General features: G+C 40.3%; 1 protein-coding gene across 4 annotated transcripts in view; it reads left to right on the top strand.

Moving 5' to 3' along the window:
• The window catches only part of LOC306650300 (contactin-6), a 299,252-nt gene that overhangs the window by 199,509 nt on the left and 75,524 nt on the right, over window positions 1-24,219 (top strand). For 3 of the 4 annotated variants that reach the window (XM_079122184.1, XM_079122185.1, XM_079122187.1), the window contains one exon: window positions 22,324-22,508. In XM_079122184.1, coding sequence (XP_078978310.1) covers window positions 22,324-22,508 — 185 coding nt within the window. The remainder of the gene's footprint in view (window positions 1-22,323; window positions 22,509-24,219) is intronic. The other variant, XM_079122186.1, reaches the window with a different exon arrangement.

Genomic DNA, 24,219 nt, shown 5'->3' with positions numbered 1-24,219 from the left:
CCTGAAGAATGGGAAGCTATATTCCATGTGTATATGACAGGTCAAAAATACATTCTACTGTCATGTGTAACTATAAAGAGCAAATAAAAATATAAATTTTAGAATCTGTAAAAAAAGTTACTTTGAAAAAAAAAAAAGATGTTTCTGCAACTCAACTGATAAAAGCTAATTTATTTAGGGAAGAATAAAATCATAGTCATTGCTTACTACCTTTGTTGACCAGCGATTCATGACTATCAACTTTCAAGCTGTATATTCATTAAAGTAGGGTTTAATGGTAGAGTGTTTACCAGATGAAGGAAACTGAAAAAGGAGGAGGGAAGAAATCAAGAGTAAATAGGACAGAGGAATAATGGGGGAAAGACCACCTTCGATGTTGGATCTTATTCTCATTAAATTTTGCACACTCAGGACAAACATAGTTCCTGAAATATCAATTCGTTTTCATGAAATTCTTGTGGAATACACCATGTCGCCTCACATGATTAGGAAGTACCCCCCTTACCCCCGAGAATGTTCTTTCTCTTGAAGTTGAAGAACGTTTGGGCCTTTGTTTTCCTTGGCTAGTGTTCCCTGAACTCTCCGAATCTGTGGTTTGGTGTCTGTGGTTAGTTTTGTAAAATTTCCAGACATTACGACAATTTTTTTTTCTTCTCTCTTTCTTCTTGTCTGCTGCCTCTGTTGCTTTTTCAATATTTCTACTTCCCTTCTGCTTTTGTATATTCTGATCTTTTCTTCTTCTTCTTTTCTCTCTCTCTCATTCTTTTTCCCTTGGCTTTTGATGTGGGAAATTTTGTTGCTATTGCCTTCATTCACTGATTCTTTCCTGGACCATGGTAACTTCACTGCTAAGCCATCAAGGGTGTTTCTCTTTTGAGTAACAGTGTATTTTATTCTTAGAACTTCCTGTTGATCTTTTCTTGGGGTTTCCTTGGTGTTTCCGTCTTCTCTCCTATCTTGAATGTTCCCCAATTTTTCCGTTACAGTCCTTCACACATTAATCACCGCAATTTTTAATTAGTAGCAGTAATACCATGGCTGCTAATAACCAATGTAGTTGAAATTTCTGATTCAGTTCTCCAAAATTGACATCATTTTTCTCTCTGGTTCTGATCACTGCTTTGTCTCTTCCGACTGTTTGTAGCATAACTTGTAAGCTTTGTTTGAAACCCAGACATGATGTATCAGGGACAACATGCTGAGGCAGCTTGGTTTCCTTGTGAGGTTTTATCCTCATTTGATCGGGGGTTAAAGTGGCATTTACTACTTGATATAGCTCTGCTGTCAGGGGCTGAACGTTCTTCTACTATCTGCATTTGTTTCTTTGGATGATTTTGGTTTTCCCTAGAGACTCCTTCTTAAATAGAGTCTGAGGCTTAGGAATTTTTCAATCGTAGTTCCATGCTGTTACACAGAAGCTCCATTAATGATATGAAAGTCAGTCATTTTTTGCTAATTCTATTATCATAGTCTTTATCTGTCTGTTTTGATCGAGTCCTTTTTCTTCTAATCACTCTTCTCACTCTTCTGCATGTTTAACTCGGTAGTAATCGTAGATCACATAATAAATATTTTAAGTGTCACATTAGCGAATACTGAAATGTCGTGTAACCATACAAAAATTAGGCTTAGAACTTGCTGATAGTTTAGTTAGTGTTGAATCTGCTCTCTTCCCCTCTGTGGCTTGTTATTAATCTTTCTAAAAGGAGTTGCAAACTTTAAGGTTGATTTACTGCTGAGTCTCCTTATTGAATACGTCAAGTGTTCACTAAGTCATTCTGCTCTGGGTTGGTGGGGTGAGCTCTCATATCTTTCAGGCTTGTTTGAGTTCTGAAAGTTGTTCTTTCTTCAGTCTCATGCAACATTTCCATGCAGATTTCTGGGGCAGATTCACTTCACAGTGACATTTTTTTTTTTTTTTTTTTTTTTTTACATTCTACTCTGCAATTCCTTCAACTTCAGTCTCCCCAAATGCTGATCAATTCTCCTTTCCTCCATGAAACAGTACTATACCACCAGGTCTCCCCATCTTTGTTCCTGACCTGCAAAAGTACCTCTGAGCTACCAAAGGCTTAATTAATTTATTTTCCCTCTTTGGGGGATTGCAGTTTTATCTTTTCAGTTGCTAAATTACTGGAAAAAAAGGTTTCCCTCTCCCCCCAAGATATTTATCCAGTGTTCTGTGGTTTGCAGAAGGAGGGTAAATGCAGTTCTAATTTTGCCTACATGGCTAGGGGCCAAGTGGGTTTTTAATGCCAATTTTGAAGGTGTAAGTACAGTGAGCTTTAGAGGAATTAAGTAACTTGACCCATTCAGTTGCAGATCTGAGTTCAAATCTGCATCTTATTGATTCGACTGTCATTCACCCAACGCTTTGATATTTATATCAAATTACCTTCTTAAGATGTGAATGAATCCTTCATATGCTGTCGCCTTTGGATCTCAATTTTAGAGACATTCTGCTAGGAAAAAAAAAGTTTTAAAGATTCAGCAAAATGTTAACAAATGCTTTGGGGAAGGGAATCCTGGAAATCAAGTCTCATTTCTATTGTCGGCTAATGACTAATATTTTGGCAAGAAGTATTTCATTTTGTATATTAAAAATACCAAAACAGTCTCAAATGTAAGTTTTTAAAAATTCAAGCGATTTTAGCGAGAGGTAAGTGTTTCAAACATCACTCAGAGTGAGAGGGAATTGTCATTTGTGTGATGGTGGCCCTGTGCGGCATTGCAAACGAGCTGCTGAAGATGAGCTGGAAGAGCTCGAAGGCCATGGTTTCTGTCACAGAAGCCGAGAAAGGAAGATGCTGTAGTCATGATAGTCATGAGGTCCAGGGAAGGTTGGCTGAAGGGCTAGTGTCCCAATGTATCCATGGTAAACCGCTCTAGGCTGAGGCAAGTGTCAAACCATACAGAAAATACCTGCCTGCACTGCAGCCGCTGTGACTGGGAATGGGTGGCTCATTTTCTATGTTGGGGTTGGAGAGCTGACACCCTCGCAGCTCCCCTGTCCCCTTCTCTTCTCGTTTGTTTAACCTGGCAGACTCTTAATTATCTAAGCTGCAAATTAATTGCCTAGGTTGCATGGTTACATAGGGGCCAGGTAAATGCTGTATGATTGACAGATCTGTGAGTCTTCTTTGGAATAAAATATAGTCCTTGGCTCTTGGTGAAGAAACCAGACCAACGTCCCTCGAACTCTCTTCTTTTGCTTTTATAAAGGACCAAACATATTTTCCTTTCTTAAAAAAAGATAATCGTATTTCGGTCACTTCACCCTCACTGCTCTGGGATGTAAGTGAAATTAGTAGCATTATTAAGTATTCCTACGTGTTCTGGAACCTTTTCACTAAAGGCTATATTTATATTTATGCACACATGTATATCTTATTTATTTATCTTTTTCTAATTTATGAAGCAAAGGATACCCAGCTTGGCTATTAATGTCATACAATAAATTCAAAGTCTTCCCACAATCTTTTCAGGTGTTCCGGAACTTTCCGATGATGGAGAGCTGTTCCTTAGGATGCACACTTTCTACTTATACCCATGGCATCCCTGTGGATTATAATGCAGTGAGAAGTCTTAGGTCGCTCCGGATGACGACATCATTTTGAAATCAAACCGGCTGCTCTGAGCTTTCTTTGGACCTCAGCATTACCTTTTGTTTCTTAATCCAACAGATATTGCAATAATTCCAGATCTCGGTGTCTAAGAAGTAATTGGTCTTTTTTTCTCATCACTGAATTGAATGGGTGGAGAAGAGAATATTTTCCTGGGCGTGGTGTGCCCCAGGAATCATCCACGCTGAAACCTCATCTTTAGGTTCTTGATAATGGCTTTGCTTTTCAACACCAGGTTCTGCTGTTTGGCAGAAGATTACACAACGGGAAACTCTACAGAATACTTACCTCTGTTACCAGTCATGCAAATCATAAATCTGACAAGTCTTCAAATCTGTCGCTCAGAAAATTGAAAGATGGCAGTAACTCTTTTACAGACACACACACACACACACACACACACACACACACACACACACCTACACCTCTGCTCCAGCTGTGAATGATCTAGGAGTGGATTCACTAGCATTTGAAGGCAGCATCATTTTCCATGAAGAGTATGGCCATTTAATTGGGACAGATCAGGGTTTATGTCCTAACTCCCCTGCCAACGACAGGGTCATGTCAGTCACTTTTCTTACATGAGTAATGAAGGCAAAAATAGATTGATCATTGATTTTATGGACAGAGCTGGATGATGAAGGGATTGGAAATACCATTAACTTCATCTGCCAGAATGGCCGTAAGAAGGCAATCAATAACTAAAAATCACCTTAGTAATTCTGGCCATCATCAAAGCTGCTTTGGCTAAGGTGGTAAAAAGGATCCCACACAGGGAAAAGGGTTTCTGTGTTACACGTCCCTGATAACATAATCTTCAGGGACTGTTCCAGAATAATGGATGCTTCACTTTAAATTTCTGTGTTTAATCTTCCTAAGGATAATTGATAGACCCTCACTCATTCATTTGGCAAATTAAGCACCAATTATTTATTAGCACAGCAATTATATATTGCATATCTCAGTCAATCACTCAGGGTTTGGTTCTTGTAGTCCGTCAGGAGGGATTCTCCGAGGGACAGGCTTCGGGCTCTGGGGAAAGGTGAAGATCATATCCAAGCCCTGAGGCCTTGCAGACTAAAGAAGCTGAGATTGATATCACAGTGCAAGACCACACATTTCTCTGGGGATCTGCTTTCTCCTTCCAGACCCTCACCGAAGGAAGATGCCAGAATCCTCAATTGAGCTTTTTCTGGTCTTTCTTCTCTTCTGCACTTTGTTAGATTGAGATTGGAAAGGGTCACTTTCATATCCATGGGTAGAGCAAATTTTAGGCTATTACTGAAGGGTGATTTTTTTTTTTTTTAATCTCTGAGAAATGGGGAAATTCCTCTTCCCATTTTTTCTCCTTTTGCAAGTACTTCTTTTTACTCACAAGCTTTTTTAAATAACCATTTTAGGACACAAAAGTTGAGCATCTAGTATAGAGATTCCATGTAAATCCACGCAGTTTCCTTTTATAAACATCTTAAATTATTATGGTGCATTTGTTCCAATAAATCAACCAACATTTATGAATCGTTATCAACTAAAGTCATACTTCCTTCATATTTTCTTTCTTTTTTTTTTTTTTTTACTTAACATCCCTTTATTCCATGATTTCTATCACGTTACATGGATGTTTCTTGTCTCCATAGGTGATTTTTTGGCCATAGTATTATCTCAGACTTCCTTTATTTTTGAGGACCTCGAGAGTGCATTGTTTGTTTTGCTTTGGTGTTTTGCTGTGCTGAGAATGGAACCCAGGACCTCTTGCATGCTAGGCAGGTGCTCAGCCACCGAGCCACATCCCTAGACCTTAAGAGTCTTAAAGAATAGAGATCTGTTGTGTTGTAGGGATGCCCTCCCCCTGGAATTTGACCGATGGTTTTCTCTTAATTGGACTGTGATGATAGGTTTTGAGGAGAAAGATCACAAAGTACCATTTTTATCACCTCCTATCATGGGTACAGTCCTATCAGAGTGACTTGTGACTGTGTATACTGTCCTTGGCTCTCTAGCTGAAGTCATTTTTGGTAGGATTCTCCACTGTAGAATTAATCCTTCTGGTCTCTTTCCATTGCTAAGTCTTCAGAAAGAGGTGATGATGTAGCAATTGAGCGTCACCTCCTGTAGGTATTGAATGCATAATTTTTGGAGAGTTCTACCTGAGGGATCTGTTACTTCTCCTCCATTCATTAATGTTCAGTCATTTCTTTGTACCTGTCCTTCCTCCTGGAGTCTTAGTTTAGACTTTGGGTTGTTACTTGGTATGACTTGATGGATGTTGCGGCTCTAATGGCCTCAGCTTTGGCCCTGGGCAGAGCAGCTCTGTCAGTTGACTCTTCTGTCCTCCTTGACACCCTCCGTCAACATGAGAAGGATCGTGTGTGTGTGTTAGGACTTGTTTGTTTTCTGGCATTGCAAGATGATCCAGGTTCACCTTCTGTGTTTCCAGGTCTAGTCCTCAAACTCGCAATGGATCCAGGAATCCCCAGTTGCTTACCCTGGTAGTGATACTAGGAACCCATACATGGGAGCAAGGTGAGCTCATTGCTTTTGGCAGGTCATCCACTGGGGCAATTTCAAATGACAGAGCAAAGAAATATGCATGCACGTGCTATCTATTATATTCACATATCTACACATATTTTTCTGGATAGCTTTACATATTATACCAAGTTAAATATACTTTTTTACCCTAATCCATTACCATATGGATTGCTCGATACTTTTTTCCATGTGCTGACGGGCAAATTTTCACTCTAAGAGTGTTGGACCTTTTTTTTTATATTCTCACTAGTAATAGATAAAATTTAGCACTGTTCTAAATACATGCTGGCATTTTATTAAAAATGTCCACATTCCAATAGGTACACAGTCGTCCTTCCTGAGTATTTTAACTTGCAGTTTTCTAATAACCAAAGTTACTCAACATCTTTTAATTTGCTTGTTTGCCATCCGTTTAGCTCGTTTTGTAAGATATCTGTTTAGATCTTTTTTATTTTTTAAGAGAAATGCTTATTTTCTTATTATCGAATTTAAGATTTTTTTTTTTTTTTTGTATCAGATACAGGTGTTTAACAGACGTGGGTTTTGCCAATACTTTCTCCCCCTCTGCAGACTGTCTTCATTTCTTAACACAACTGCCAAGCACAACTCTTCTAATCTTAATGATGTTCCACAGATCCATTAATTTTCTCTTCAGCAAATCAAGCTCATTTGTGTGACGTGTAAAATCTCATTCCCATAACCAAGGTTTTCTCCTCTGTCCTCTTCTAGAACATTTCAAGTGTCATGTTTTACATTTTGATCTGGGACTGATTTTGCAATCATCTTTGGGGAATTGATGACTCAATTCTTTGGGCAGCATGGGGACAGCCTCGGGTTCCAATAGTTGTTGAACAGCCTTGTCCCCATGGCTCCTTTCTTCAAAAGATGTCATCTGCATGTGTCAGTAGCATTCTGAAGTTATTTCTGGTTACTGTTCTGTCTTCTCCTTTTTCATTACTACTTTGTCTTAATTGCCGTACTTTTGTGGTATGTCTTGAAGTCATTTCTCCAAATTTGTTCTTAGTATTATCTTGGCTACTTTTTATTAGGGGAGGATACCGGGGATTGAACTAAACTAGAGGCACTCAACCATGGAGCCACATCCCTGGCCCCATGTTGCATTTTATTTAGAGACAGGGTCTTGCTGAGTTGCTTAGGGCCTCCCTAAGTTGCTGAGGCTGGCTTTGAACTTGCACCTGTCTTAGCCTCCTGAGCCACTGGGATTACAGGCACAGTTTACAAGCACGTGCCACCATGCCTGGCTTGTCTATTATTTTTGTTTTGTTTTGTTTCCTTGCCTTTCTATACAACACTTATAATCATGATGTATCCACAAATAACTTGCTGGTCTTTAATTGTGATTGCATTGACTCCATCGATCAAGCTAGAAAGAATTGGCATACTAACAATATTAAATCTTCCAATGCATGAACGTGGACTATTTCTCCATTTAATTAGGTCTTCTGTAATTGCTTTCATGGGAGTGTTGCATGTTTGTTTTTTGCATATGATTATACACACACATGATTATATACACACATATATATATTTGGATTTAGACCTAAAGGTTTCAATTTTTGGTGTTCATATATATTATATTGTATTCATACATGTTTGAATTATTTTATTTAAATTCCAGCTATCTACTTTTTAGTACAAAGAAAATTAGTGAACTTTATTAGATGAATCTTATATCTTAGGACCTTGGTGTACATACTTATCAGTTCTGGAATAAGGTTTTATTGATTTTTTGAGATGACTACATTGTCATCTACAAGCAACAAGAGCTCTATTTCCTCCTTTCCAGTTTTTGCACGTTTGATTTCACTTTCTTGTACTATTGCACCAGCTAGGTGGCATTTCTAGAACAGAGTTAACTAAGAGAACCCTTCTCTTTTACCTCTCCATAGTGGGGAATCATCCAGCTCCTCACCATTAAGTACAATGTTTACTCTGCATCTTTTATAGATATTTTTTACTGAGTTTAGAAAGTTCCCGTCTTTTCCTGGTTTGCTGGGATCTTTTTCCTCTTATGATGATTATGAATGTGTACGTTCAGTTTACCAAATTCTTTCTTTTTGTTTCATCTTTTGTTTTTGTGCACCAATTGATAACAATGGTCAATTGCTAGCAATAATCAGAAATCATATGATTTCTCTGATAAGAAGTGGCATAACTCAAAATTTCAAATCCACCACCCAATAGAAGGGACACTGAACCAATCTTGCATACCTGGAATAAATCCTACTGGATTGTGGTACATAAATCTGTTTTTAAATTGCTGAATTCAATTTGTTAATATTTTTGAGAATTTTTACATTTATATTCATGAGAGATACAGACTTGTAATTGTCTTTTTTAAAAAATATGTTCATTTAATTTTGGTATTATGGCAATTCTGGTCTCATAAAAAGAATTAGAAATTGTTCCCTCTGCTTCCATTTTATCTAACAGAGTATTATGGGATTATTATTATCTCTTCCTCATGTGCTTAGAGATTTACCAGTGAAATCACTGGGGCCTGATCTTTTCTATTGTAGGAGAATATTGGCTATCGATTCACTTTTGTTTTGCAAGTCTGTTTAGACTACCCATTTCTCCTTGGGAGGATTTTAGTAACTTATGTCTTTGAAGAAACAGATCCCTTTCCTTTGCACTTTTTAATGTCCCAATATGGCAAAGATATATACTTTGACCATTGTAGTCAAGAGTGTGTTGGAAATTCTAGGAGGTAAAATCATCTAAACATTGTTGACATCATTTTCACTTTTGACATTTGTTACTTCTGTCCTGTCTTTCTTTCTCCTCATTACTAGAAGATCTATCTCGTCAGCTACAGATCTATCAATGCATTGATGATTTCAAAAAACCAAGCTTCTGTTTCTATGGATGGCCTCTGAGTTTCCTGCTTTCAATTACAAAGACTTTTCATTTGATTGATGGCTGTACCCCTTTATCCACGGATTTACTTTATGCAGTTTCAGTTTTCCATGTTCAGTTGTACTCTAAATATATTCAATGGCAAGTTCCAGAAACAAACAAGATATGTTGAGGGAGAGAGAGAGAAAATCACATTCACATAGGTTTTATGTTATTTATTTTAGTTTTATTTATTTCCTTTTTTTAGTTGTTCTAATTAGTTACACATGACAGCAGAATGCATTTTGATACATTTTACCTAAATGCAGTATAACTTCTCATTCATCTGGTTGTACATGATGAAGGACCACACCAGTTGTATAATCATATATACACATAGGATAATTAAGTCTGATTCATTCTATTATCTTTCTTATCCCTTTCTTCACTCCCCTCTACCTAAAGACCCTCTGTTCTTCCTAGTCCCTGCCCCTTATTGTGAATTAGCATCCACATATCAGAGAAAACATTCAGCCTTTGGTTATTTGGGGTAGGTTTAGTTCGCTTAGCATGATAGTCTCCAGTTCCATTCATTTACCAGCAAATGACATCATTTCATTCTTCTTTAAGTCTGAGTAATAACAATCCTATTTTATTTATAAACACTCATGTGTGGACTCATGGGTTCAAAGCAGACAAACTCTATCTGGTCCCTTAATTATGCCATTGTCTGTTCAAGTTAAGAATCCCTAGGTTTTATCCAGAGTCTTTAGGAGATGTTCAGTGTCTCAAATTTCTACCACCGTCTTCTTCTGGAAACAGGCACTAGGTACCCAGAGTGAGTTCTGTGACTCCACATGAGACAGTGAGAGTAGAAACTGGATTCATTGTTGCATTTTACGATTTGTTGTTTATCTCTTGCCATTCCTAAGTTAGAAGCTGAACTTTATCACAGGTGTGGATGTGACAGGGATGAGCAGGGTGTACAGGGTTTGGTAGGATCTGCACTTTCCATGGTTCACTAGGGGCTCTTGGAACGTGTTCCCTGCAGGTCCGTGTGGGTGGACAGGGGCCCTGCAGTCTCACCTGAGAGGCGCAAGGAGTGTGCAAAGAAGATAGAAGGGAAATTGTAAAGCTGAAACTAGGAAATGCCAGAGCCCAGGGAGTGTGCAAGTTCACATTCTCTACATGGAATGAAAGGCACCAGAATTAGGAGCACCTAGCAATCATTATACTACTAAGGGCTTTCCAGGGAACAAAACAGACAGAGCTGGGCGTAATCTGAAATGTCAGCTCCAGGGGCAGACAACGAGGCACGCGAGGACCCGTGGAGTCCTGTCGTCCTATTTTTTGGATACAAAACAAATTTTGCGGTTTTCTTTTTTTATTATCGAAAAAAACCAGACATGTTCATTTTCCAAAATTCCAAAAACATAAGGAAGCAAAAAGAAGAAAATAAAATGGTCTTTTGCACTTAATTCCTCCACCAGAAGGAAACTACCCTCAATATTTGAATTTACATAGGTTCTTCTGGTCTTTATTTTATTTGTATTGTGGTTGGTTTGCTACTCTGCATATTTATTCGTATGAGATTTTTTTAAGTCTCAAGAATATGCCATATATAATGTACCTGTAGGGGACTGACTCATCTTCTCTTTCCTCATATGTCAAGATAGTGGGATAATTTGATAGAGGTATTCAGTCAGTCTCCCCCTGGTGGAAATTTTTTCTTTCTGTTTTCTTTCCTTTTACCAGGGGAAGTAGTACTGGCGATTGAACTCAGGGGCACTTCACCCCTGAGCCACATCCCCAGCCCTATTTTGTGTTTTATTTAGAGACAGGGTCTCGCTGAGTTGCTTAGCACCTCACCATTGCTGAGGCTGGCTTTGAACTCACAATCCTCCTGCCTCAGCCTCTCGAGCCACTGGGATGACAGGTGCGCACCACCATACCCGGCTCCATTTTTTTTTTTAAATCATGGATAATGATATAATGAATATAACTGCGGCTTTATTTTGTTCACATCACTCTAAACTTCCTCCATCTATTTTTAGAAAATTACAATTACCAATATAGAGAATATAAAATGCTAAGGTTTCTGAAAGATCTAGTCCGGTTCTCCTCAAGGAGAGTCACAGCGGAACCACATTTAGAGTCCAGGGACCAAGAGACTTCTTCTGATCTTACAGATACACTTTGAATTTAACATCAAACATTTCTTCACATTTTTTTCTCATACAGATTATGTTTCTACAGTGCTATTTCTAAAATTAAGCTATTTAAAGCCTCTAAAAATCATCTGTGAGCAACACGTAGGTACTTCTGGAAGTGACTCTTGATTCTTTCGTCCAGTCTATCGCCACCTAACTCAGGAGACCCGTAGCTCTTACTGTGAAGTAGTTGGCAGTCCCCGGAGAGAAAGATTTCACATCTATGTTGGAAGCGACCTGGGACCAAAGAATGAATTTCTTGGTTTCCTATTTTCCTGCTAACCCTGGAGCTAGTCTCCAAGCCTTTACTGAAATTGGAAGTCAATATGTTTAAAACAAAAGAAACCAGAAAACAACAAAAAAAATAAATAACAACAACAAAAAAACTCCTTGATTTCAATGTCTTGCCCTGATAGAAAAAGAACTCTACCTATGGGTAGCAAAAAGTATTATATCATGAGGTAAGGAACATATTACCAAGCACCAATGATATATCCTCATAAGGTCCAGCCTCATTTTGTAGTTGGTTAGTTTAATCAGGAGCCACAAGACTTGGTGATTTAGAGCTCAGCTTCCGTGCAGAAAGAGACTTGGGCTCACAGTCTTGATTTTGTGGTGTTGACCATGTTAGCCAGACTGTTCTGGTCCTGGGCTTCTCTTCTGCAAGGGTGAACAGCAGGGCTCATGTGTTTCATAGTATTATTATGTGATTTCAACGGAGCACTTAGCTCAGTGTCTGGTGGGTGTTCATAGGATGTACTCACTACAGACCAGATAAGGCTGGGATGTAGCTCAGTGGCAAAAGCTTTGCCTGACATACGTGAAGCCCTGGGTTCAAGACCCAGTTCCAAAAGGGAAAAAAAAAAAAAAAAAAGACCCCAACAAAATGGAAGAGGAAATAATAAATAAATACTAGAGGCAATAATGACAGAATAATGAGATGTGAGTATAGTGTTCTCAATGCCTTCTTCATGTCTTTACAAGAAAGTCTGTGCTTATGAATGGCCCAAGTCTCTGGACCCCCTCCAACCTTAAGTAAATTTTCATTTTCTTTAAGAACACCAGAGGTGTGTGTCTAGGATTAGTATTAATTCTTAATAGAGAAAGATGGGCAAGCTGTAACTGACTGCTAAATACAGTATCATTTTTAGCTCTACCCGATGTTGAAACAAAAGTTTATGGTTTGGGTGTAAATCGGTGCTTTCTTTATTTCTGTCAAAGCGAGTCGAGGGGCTGGGGTTGTGGCTCATTGGTAGAGCATTTGCCTGGCATGTGTGAGGCACTGGGTTCGAGTCTTAGCATGACTTAACAGTAAATAAATAAAATAAAGGTTAATGTGTCCATCTACAACTTGAAAAAATAAAAATAAAAAGGGAGTCAGAATTAGCCCTAACAGGCTTAACTTTGGACAGTGGTCCCTCACTGTCCCTACGGACGACCTTTACCATAAGGCGGTTCACTTTCTTATTTGGGGTTGGAATTTCGTACTTCAGAATGCACTCCTGCCCCCATTTCCTCTCTCGACCTTCTTAGGTGTCCACTGTCAACTCCAGCTGATGTAAAATGGAGCTGAGGTCCAGGGGACGAAGCCACTCGCATGCAGTCATGTGAGGCTCTCCTGTGTTCCTTTACACAAGAGAGGGGGCCATTCTGCTACCATTGCTGTGATAGAATAAGGAAAAAGGAAGGGAGAAAGAAAGAAAGGAAGGAAGGAAGGAAGGAAGGAAGGAAGGAAGGAAGGAAGGAAGAAGGAAGGAAGGAAGGAAGGAAGGAAGGAAGGAAGGAAGGAAGGAAGGGAGAAAAAGAGAGAGAGGTAAGTAAGTAAGTAAGTAAGTAAGTAAAGTAAGTAAGCAACTTGTAGATCTTTACATACGGCAGCTTGGGGCCTAATGCCAGGAGGACAGGCAACCTGGAAGGTTCTCTCCCCAAGGGAAGCTTTGGTGGTACCCTCTTCGCTCCTTCAGGCAACCATACAAAATACCACAGACTAGGTGACTTATCAACACAAATCAACTTCTCATCCCTCTGGGAGCTGGGAAGTCCAACACCAAGGCATTGGCAGATTCCGGGTCTGACAGAGGGTCTGATGAGGGCCACCCTTTGTCTCCCAGGTAGTACAGCCTGGCCGCGTCTTGTGTGGTGGGAGAGACCAGCTCCCTCCCTCCGACCTCTTTACTGAGGGCAGTGATCTCATCCAGGAGGACCCCACCCCGGGCCTCCTCACGCCTCCAGTACAGTCACCCTTGGGCGAGGAACTGAGCTTATGAGTTCTGGAAGGATACCATGTGGAGGCCGGCGTAGGCACTAAGCAGGACAGAATCATAACTACTTGGGGTCCACTCAGGGGGACGCTTCTCCCTTCCTCCCTAACTGTGAGATTGCTTTTCTGCAGAACTCAGCAGTTTGTCCCCAGTCTGTCCCCATGGGACATTCTTAACATGCCAAGCTCTCCGTCCGAATATTTCAAGTGGAAGAAATGAAGGCAGTGAGCTGAACAGTCTGTACATTTAACAAAGGCCTTCTTTGTGGGTTTTGTGACTCGGCTTCACTCTGCGATTGAAAATGGCCAACGAGAGGATTTTCTGAAATGAGGTTCAAGTTAAGAATAATCCCAAACACAAGCATCTTAGGAAACTCGTTCTCTGTACAGTCTCTACTTCTGAACACTAAGGATGGTCTGGACTTAAGCTATGGATAATGAGTTTTAAGCAATCCAGGGGAGAAATATAAGCTTTCTCAAATAGCGCTAGCAATGAAAATTCTATTTATGGGCTAAAAGTATAGACTCAAAGCGCAGTTTCTACTAGCATGTGAAGAGCTTGAATTTAACTTCCAGTGCAGATTGACCAAGTCCAGATGGTTAACAAATGTATTCTTTCTCTTCAGATAAAATTAATAGGATACTCACTCTGTAAAAGCACAGTGACATGAGAGAATGAAAGTCCTTATTTATGGCAATGCTTATTTAAGGAGCACAAAGTCAGGGTAGAGAAAAAGGGGAAGAAAAGAGAACCGTTTGCTTTCATCATCTAGTAATATTGCACAACTCTGAGAACTCACAATTCAATCAAACGATTTAGAAAACAAGAACACAGGAAGAAAAGACTTTCCTGAGGTGCACATTAAAAGACAAGGTCCCAGAATCCCTCCTCTATGATCTGGGGAAACTGTGGAAGACAGAATTGCTTCAGATTGGCTTTCTTTATTGAGATTTACATCCATAAGTACCTAAGTTTGAATTCTGAAAGAAAAAAAATCAGCAGGGGTGAGGGAGGAGGAGGATTTAAGATGAAAGAAAAATGATACCAGAAATGGCTGAACCCTGTAGTTAGTTAGAAAAATGACGGCCTTCATTTGGACCCTGGATTGTGGCATGGTTACCATCTACCATGGTCTCCATTACAAATCTTGCTTCGCGATCCCCCCTTGCTCCCTGATCTTGTTAAAGTGATCAATAAGCTAAGTTTGCATTTTACATAGATCACTTCCTGTTGAACCCCAGGAACTGCCCCGGAACCTTTTATGACCAGCATTATCAGGGTGGACCAACTAGATAGAACCTAAAAAGATTGCCGGAAGCCAGAGGAGGAAAAGCAAACTGGTTCTTATAATTGAAAAAAGTGTCAACTCAACAGACTTAGTAGGTGGACCCCAATCAATTAGAATGTTCTGGAACTGCAAGGAGAGGAGAATTCCAGGTCATAATCTAGTTGAAATTATCTGTCTGAACATGAGCACCATTCTGAGAAGGTCATTAGCATTGCTAGAAGCTGCCGACTGAGGATTTAACTCAGGTGACATATGGAAGCCATCTGTCACAATGCCTGGTACATAGTAAACACTCAATTAATGATTGTTAATATTATTTTATGAGGCCCAGATTTCTTACATGGGATTTTCTTTGCTTTGGAGGAGAGCGTCTCATTCTTTTTCTGCCTACCAACGTGGTCCATTGAGGATGAACCAAGTGGGAACAATGTTCCTCCACGGCAGGGATGCCATGTCTTGGCACACTTAGAGACCACTCTGCCCTTGCAGTGGGGAAATGAACATGACCACTCTCAGAGGAGGTGACCTGCACATCAAGTGCTGGAGGCAGAATATTTACTTGAAAGGACTTATCTCCATCCATGCTTGTCTTTGTGGTTTGGATGTGAGGTGTTTCCTCAAATCTTCTGTGTTAATGCACGAATGTTCAGAGGGGAAAAGATCAGATTGTGAGCACCGCCATAACCACATCAGTCATCCTGGTTGGAATGGACTGACTGGGTGCTAACTTTAGGCAGGTGGGGTGTAGCTGGAGGAGGTGGTCTCTCGGGGCATGCCCTGGAAGGGCACATCTTTCCTTCTACTGCCCTCTCTCTGCTTTCTGACCTCCCATGAGCTGAGCAGCTACCTTCTGCTGGGCCCTTCCACCATGATGTTCTGCCTCACCTTAGATCCAGAGCCCTGGACTCAGCCATCTATGGACTGAGACCTCTAAAGCCATGAGCCCCAAATAAGCTTTTCTTCCTTTAATTTGTTTCCCTTAGGTATTTGGGTCACAGCTATATGAAAGGCAACTAAAACACTTTTGTAGCCTTTTCATTTTTGATGTGGAGTTGTGACTTTAGTTTATGAATGATTCATAAATCAATTTGTATTGAATGTCTAATCACAGGAATCCCTTAACCGAGAAAACAAACCCATACATATATATCATACAGATGATTCTTGCTTTGGGCATGATAAATGATAAATATATCCTCGCTTTTGATCTGATCAGTCACATTATTTATGATATTAAATTATTGAATTTTATCATTGATGCTTAAGCATATTGTTTAATGTGTTGGTGTCTTAAACGCCTGACAAGGATCATCTCATTTAATCCTCATAATAAACCTATGAATTATATATTATTATTAATTCCAATTCTGCGAATGAAAAAAATTTGTGCTCATAACTGTGCCACAAAATAGTGCTAAATATAGAGTTGTAGTTCTCTTTATGCTGCATAAATGATACTATTATAACTTTATTATAATCATCATTTTTATTTACACAGTATGGTAGGTTTTACAAAAATTAATTTGCATTAAACTTTAAAGCTCACTGCTAAAATAATTTCACTTTTTTCAGGTCTTCCTCTTCTTTCCATCCACTTGTCCGTTTAGGACTTCAAATAAGAGAGAAGGTATAAAATCTAAAATAATCATTATTGTTATCTTAGAAGTTTCGGGATAAAATGAAAACTATTTGTCAAAAGGCATTTTTTAAAAAATAATCTGTGTTTCAGACTCAATCTCTCTGATTCTATGACGTATGTGTTATTTTGTGTGTGTGTGTGTTGCTGTGACCAAAATACCCCATAAACAACTTGAAGGAGGTCTGCCTCACGGTTTCAGTGGTTCAACTTATGGTTAACCGACTATAAATCTGGGCTCAATGTGAGGCAGAACATCATGGCGGATGTGAGGTGTCCCTCCAAAACTCATGTGTGAGACCATGCAAGAAGGTTTAGAGGACAGAGACTTGGGTTTTGAGAGCCTTAATCCAAATCAGTGAACTCATCCCGTCAGGGGATGAATGAATGGTCACTGGAGGTGGGTGGGGTGTGGATGGAGGAGGTGGGTCACTGGGGATGCACCTTTGGGTATATGTTTTGTATCTGGAGAGTGGAGTCCCTCTCTCTCTCTCTCTCTCTCTCTCTCTCTCTGCTTCATGATCATCATATGAGCTGCCTCCCTCCGCCATACTCTGCCACCATGATGTCCAGCCTCATCTCAAGCCCCAAGGAATGGAACCAGTTGTCTGTGGACTAAGACCTCTGAAACCATGAGCCCCCAAATAAACTTTTCCTCCTTAAAATCGTTCTAGTCAGGTCCTTTAGTCACAGCAGCAAAAAAGATGACTAAAGCACTGTAGTGAAGGAGGGTTGTTCCATTCATGGTGACCAGGAATGACGGAGGGGGAAGAGGTCACGAAGATGCACCCTTCCAGAGCATTCCCCAGTGACCCACCTCCCCCCTCCAAGCCCCACCTCCCCCCTCCATGCCCCACCTCCCCCCTCCAAGCCCCACCTCCCCCCTCCAAGCCCCACCTCCCCCCTCCATGCCCCACCTCCCCCCCTTCAAGCCCCACCTCCCCCCCTCCAAGCCCCACCTCCCCCCTCCATGCCCCACCTCCCCCGTCCAAGCGCCACCTGCCCCCTCCATGCCCCACCTCCTCCCTCCATGCCCCACCTCCTCCCTCCAAGCCCCACCTCCCCCCTCCAAGCCCCACCTCCACCCTCCATGCCCCACCTCCCCCCTCCAAGCCCCACCTGCCCCCTCCATGCCCCACCTCCTCCCTCCATGCCCCACCTCCCCCTCCATGCCCCACCTCCTCCCTCCATGCCCCACCTCCTCCCTCCAAGCCCCACCTCCCCCCTCCATGCCCCACCTCCTCCCTCCATGCCCCACCTCCTCCCTCCATGCCCCACCTCCCCCCTCCAAGCCCCACCTCCTCCCCTCCATGCTCCACCTCCTCCCTCCATGCCCCACCTCCTCCCTCCAAGCCCCACCTCCCCCCTCCAAGCCCCACCTCCCCCTCCATGCCCCACCTCCCCCCTCCATGCCCCACCTCCCCCCTCCAAGCCCCACCTCCCCCCTCCATGCCCCACCTCCTCCCTCCATGCCCCACCCCCCCTCCATGCTCCACCTCCCCCCTCCATGCCCCACCTCCTCCCTCCATGCCCCACCTCCTCCCTGCATTCCCCACCCAGTCAGTTCATTCAAACTAGAATGTCCGGTGAGGTTCCGGCTCTCACGTTCTAATCATTTCATCTCTGAGCCTTCCTGTATTAACACGGGAGCTTTGGGAGGATGCCTCACATCTAAACCGTCACACATGTCTAGGGATAATCAATAGGACCACCATCTTCATACAGAGCAATTATACAACGGATCTGAGAAAATTCTGAGCATTTAATTATTAATTATGAAATCTTATAAAACTTCTTGCTTTTTTTCTTCCCACTGTTTATTTGGTTAACATGAAATTCTTAAATTCTGAGTCATTATTTTTGTGGGTTGGTTGCTTCAGGAATTCTAAAAATCTTGAACAGAAGATATAATATGCAGAGGGAATCCACCACATCATATAATTCACTCTCACCCATAGAAGATAACCTAGCTACCATTGTGTTCTGAATCTATTTGTGAGGTCACACTTGGTTGAAAGTCACAGGAAATTGATTCAAAAGGGCTTAAGACCAAAAGAGAATGTTCTGACAAAATAGAATGTTCAAAGAGTTCTTTTGTTTTGCTTTGTTGTTTTTTTTTTGTTTTTGTTTTGTTTTGTTTGTATCAGGCATGACTTGATCTAGGTGTGTGCAAAGAATTTCAAGTGTGTTTCTTCTGTGTTTGCTTAATCCATTTCTGATAAATTGTTGATTAGAAGCTTGAAGTTAATATCCCAATCAAAAACCCAGTGCAAAGAGATTCTGATATCAGTAACTCTTGGGAAAGGTGCTGCAGAGTTGAATCTCCTATCTCTGACTGGTCTGTCTTGACTCCACACTTGACCATCTTGGTGGTCATGGTGTGCCAACTTCCCATGGCCATATGTAAACCAGGGCTTTCTCCTAATGTCAGAGGTATTGTCCACTCACCTCCAACCAGACAAAGTAAAGATAGTGAGTATTGGGCGTCTAGGAAAAATGCAGGCAAAATTCTCTGCCAATTTAGAATCTTGTAACCTTCAAAATTAAAAGGTCATATATATAAAAGAACACAATACATGTAATCTTATTTCCTTCTCAGTAATTGAATAGTATTGCAAATATTTTTTTACTCCAAGTATATCTAGGGTAAAAAAAAATAATAATAACATGGAACTGAGCATAGGAAAGGTTCTAGTATTTTCTACAATTTCTAGTATTGCTTTTCTAGAACCTTCCTACGTTCAGCGTTAAATTTATTCTTCTTTTCTTGCATATTGCTTTTATCCTGGTCTAATTTCGTCCCTATAGAGTGGGAAGTTCTTCGAATATGTTTTGCAGTGCCTGGTTTTGCACAGAGGTCCCCTGCTCCTTTTCTGATCTTCTGGGCCATTGACGTTCAACTCGGCGGACTCCATTTCTACGGGAGTCTGTGGCCCATATAGAAACACCATATTGAGACATATTTAAGGATTCCTTGCACTCGGCCTTGAAACTCAAAGAAGCATCGGTTTGTTTTCCAAGACACAGACCCTGAAAGGATAATTTTTTCAGAATTGAATATAAAAATTCTTAAAAGCAGAATGGAGAAGTGGGGCAGGGAAGGAAAAATAGCCTGGCAAGGGCCACAGAAGGTAGATCAACCTAGTCCTGCATTCTGGAAAGACCACAGGTGACACTAGCCTTGTCCCACAGTGCAGGCGTGGGAGCCCGAGTATCTATACCCAGCATCCGACCGCCCGCTCCTGGTTAGGGCTGCTGCAGGGTTCGCAAATTCCTGGGTGCTTTCTGCTCTCTCTGCAAAGTTGGGCTCGGCTCCCTGACTTTGAAGGTATTTTCTACCAAGTGATGCAGCCGGTGATGTGAAGGTTCTTGGGGCACCTGGGGTGCATAAGGGTTAGCAGGGTCAGGAGCCCAGCTCTGACACTTTCCCGTCTATGGGGCAGTATGTCCATACAGGAAAGGGCTTGTCCACCCTCAAGGGTAAAGTGCTTGTCCGGTAGGAGCCCCAAGTTGTCCCTTAGTTCCTTCTCAGTGGGAACGTCCGAATATTTGGGACTAGTCGAACTCTTCTCCTCTTGACTCCACCCAGGGGGCCCCTTGCCATGCAAACCCACTTTTGTGAAACCACAAATACGTAGACTCTTATGGGTGGATCTTACCACTCTGTCTTCTGATGAGGTAAGCGGCTGCTGAGCAGCAACCTACAACCGCAGATCCCAGCTCCGCCTCTTTTAGCTGCAGGAAGAGTCCATACATCATAGTGCCCAGGTGCTGGTTGAGGCTGTGTTTGATAAAGGGCAGCTATTTGCTGAAATTTTATTACAATTATTATGATGTGGGTATTTAGTAATGCAAAAATGACTTCCATATTCCCCATCGATATAAAGTACTAAGACAAATCTAGGAGAAAAAAATAATAATAATTTGAACTTAACTTATTTTTTTCTTGCCTGAGTACTTCAGGTTTGAAGCTCTTTTAGTTGGATATTTTGTACACATCTGTCCTAAGCCAGAGAGTTACATTGCCATGAAAAGACAACAAAGCATCATGCATTCAGGCCAGTTTAAGAGCTTCTGTTTATTTTTCTCTTTGTAAATGAATTTCCTTTGAAATTTTTTTGTTGCATAGGTCGTGCCTGCTCATTGTGGGAAATTCATGGAAAATAGAAATAAGCCGAGAAAGGAGAGAGTAAAAGGAATTCATATCCCAGCAACCCATAGATAACAACATGAATATGTTCACATATACAATGCATGTATGTGTTCGCAGTGAATGCTATCACACATAACATGAAAGTCACCAGACATCCTTCTGTCTTAAGTGAATTTTCTCCTAGGACTTCTTATTTATTGGTTAGGTATTCCATAAAATGTTTAAGAAAACCATTTAGCCGAGGTTAATTGTTACATGGAATTTACCCAGTTCATACAATATCAACCTAAATTTCTGGCAGGTGACAAAGCTTTTTAAAAGGGCAGAAAGTAAATTTAGGATAGTAATTCTTTTTATCTTGTGTTTAACCAAAATAATGGTAAATGTATGGTCATATGAGATGTATGAGGAAAATAGAGGACTCAAACATTTATTAGGACCTGATTTCTGATGTGCAATATGATTTTCTGGGTTCTGTCTTTCATGTTCACAGGAGGGTCATAGTGTTTTGCCAGTGAGAATTCCTAGGGCTTCATTAGTTTTTCCTGCTTTATTTAAAGCCACTCCCGGGTCATCGCCCGTTTGGGGGAGCTGTTTCCTGCTCCAACTGTACGAATCTTGTGTCAACACCTTTGTGTATGATTGATGATTCACCTGTGTTGTCTTCAGTGACTTGAAGAAACCCACATATCCTGCAGCACTTACCAGTGGGCTTTGCAGAATGACTTATTACTAATTTGAAATATAAGTAGACTAGAAAAATTTAAATCACATGAACATCTATAAGAAATGGGAATGGCTGGACAGTAGAAGAGGAGAGATATTCGTGTAAATCGACCGTAGATTCATTCTGCAAACAGACAGTTGATAAGTAAATGTTTTCCTGGTGTAATGTTGGTTCAAACCTGGATTTCTTTATAAGAGTGAGAACTTCTACACCAGGGTTCCTTATGCTTGGATATTTTATTTCAGGTGCTACAAATTTTATTTTTGTTCTACTAAAAGAGATCCACATTAAACTAAAAATATCAGATGTGGGATATTAGAGTCCATTTCTACAGATAAAATAACTATAAATCCTTTCTAAGAGGAGATAGGGTATGGTGTAAATTCATCTTCATTTTTTAAAATAGTGTATAAATTAGTAGAATCTTTTGAGGGTCATAGAAAGTGCATTCCCAATTCACATGGATCTGTTCGACTCTACTGATGCCCCTTAATAATCTAGCCACCTATCATGTATGTTTCTAGTTATCTCTGGGTATCAATTCCGATACAGAGGTATCTGCACGTTTGCTTTAGAATCTACAAATCAATGTAAAACCTGATTAGTCTTAAGTGTCACATTCTCACAAAGAACTTGCATGACAACTGCATTTAAATTGATGTGATCTTATTACTCTCTTCCTCCTATTCCTTTCATTTCGGTTATAAATTGAAAATGTATGTGTTTGCATTATTTGTTTGATGTTATGCGTCTCTGCTAGTCTCTAAGTAATGCGAGGGCAGAGAACGTGTCTATCATATCCATCAACAGATTCCCTGAGCATAGTACAGTGACTGACACATGGCAGATCCTTAATCAATGGTTTGATAAATGAATGAGTGAATGGTGAATGACTGGGTGATTGGAAAACTAGTCAGGACACCACCAATTGATTGCACTTTTTTCTTGAAAGTTGTTTTTAAGGATGCTCTTGTTTTATCCTTCTGACATAAAGACTAAACCGTCGTCTGTTCTAATGAGGTATAACTGTTTAGTCCAGTCCCCGCAATTAGTTGGAGGAGGTTGGACGGAAGCCCGTTGCCAGGGAAGGTCAAATACAGCAAATCCAAAGCCACCCTCGAAATCCCCAACTTCCAACAAGAAGATGAAGGCTTCTATGAGTGCCTGGCAGGCAACCTTCGAGGAAGGAACCTGGCGAAGGGTCAGCTGATTTTCTATGGTGAGCAAATAAAATATTCAGTCATATCCCTGAGTGAATAGCAGACGTCATTATCATGTTGTGGACCAGTGTCCGGGGAGAGATTGCATTTCCAGGTTGGATGCTTGACGCAGTGACTGACAGGTAGGAATGACCCTCTTTAAAATACAGCCTTAATGTCAGCAGGGTCTGTGCATGCTATTGTCGATCCCCATTGCCTGGGAAACATCAGCTGTGTCGTGTTGAAGCCACGAAACTTTATAATACAAGGTAGCAGGGACTCCAATATATCTTCCATAAAACATTCAGCAGCAGCCGATGGCCATCTTAATTATCATTCTGAGTGGAACTTACCAATGAAGGAGAAAAGTGATAGGAAAAATATAATATTAAATGGTGGTTTGCAGTATTGTTTCCATTTTTTTCAGACTTTGCCCATGTGACAGAAAAATAAGGCTAAAACCTCATTAAAATATTTATGTACCAAACCAGTTATGAACTAAAGTGTGATGATAAATGAATAAATGATCTAAAAATTGTCCACATTCTCCTTTCACCCAGGCCAAAATACACACTTGCTTGGAACATTTTACTTTTTTTACATCAGAACAACCATATGATATACCTTGATATTTTTAAAAGGATGTGCTTTTAAAGCATCTTTAACATCTTTGATAAATCCAATGCCTGCATTACAGAACATTTTTAAAGTGTATAAATACTTGTCTAAAAATATTCTCTTATGTGACATGTTTAGAATCAATGACAAAGATATTGGAAAAAATAATTATCTTTTGGTTAACTAGAAAAATCATGAGAATGCCAATTCAGTGTCCTGTGTAGAAAACACACTGTACCTTGAAAGGTTATATTATTTTCCATTTCTTTTAGACTTTCCAATTTTAACCCAAAATGGAAACTACTATTTTATATAGAGAGTATGATTTCCTACCAATAATTCCACAACAGCTTTATCAGTGTTTGCCAAGAAAAGACATTTTTTTCAATACTAATTGCTTTTTAATGAAAGTCTTTGGAATTAAGTATCCTTTGTCAATAAAACAGTAAGAAGGAAATTGGGATTTTTTTATTTTCCAGTAGAATCATGGTATTAAAGTGTTTAAGTTAGTTTTTAATAAATATTTCCCATTTTTCTATTTAACAGACAAAGATATAATTAAGACATGCACCAAAATACTCAAGGGAATACTCTCGCAGAATTTTGCATATATTAATTATGTAATTCTTAACAATAATCTTGAGAGGTAGAAATCACTTTTAGTGGTACTGTAGGCAAGAAACCTTGAGAAGAATTGCAGTAGATCTCATGGATACTGATTGTGAAGTCCAAGAATGAGACCTTGAAGGGACTCCTAAGACTGGGTTCTTTTTAGTCTCACAAAGCCCCTCAACGTGGTCATCAAAGTCCCTGGCACGCCATCTCACCATGCCCTGTAAAGAATCCACACAGTCCCTATGGGGACGGATGATGGCTAATTAGTCAATCAGATGATCGTGATACTTCTTAATCACATATTAACTGCTTTGCTAAAGTGTTCCAAAAAGAAGAAAAAATTGGCTCAGTTATCACAGAGCTGGTGAACACCTGAAAAATTCAAGCGATCTCTTTCATTATATTACTGCTTAAGTTATAATTCACAAATCAGTAATCTCTAAAATCCCTTTACACGTTGTCTCTAAAGTTTTATTACCGCTACAAAAAAAATGAACA

The sequence above is a fragment of the Sciurus vulgaris genome (genome assembly GCF_902686455.1).
Source record: "Sciurus vulgaris genome assembly, chromosome: 19".
In the NCBI taxonomy this organism is placed as follows: domain Eukaryota; kingdom Metazoa; phylum Chordata; class Mammalia; order Rodentia; family Sciuridae; genus Sciurus; species Sciurus vulgaris.
Note: the sequence above shows the minus strand (reverse complement) of the source record. Positions and strands in the feature narration are given on the sequence as shown.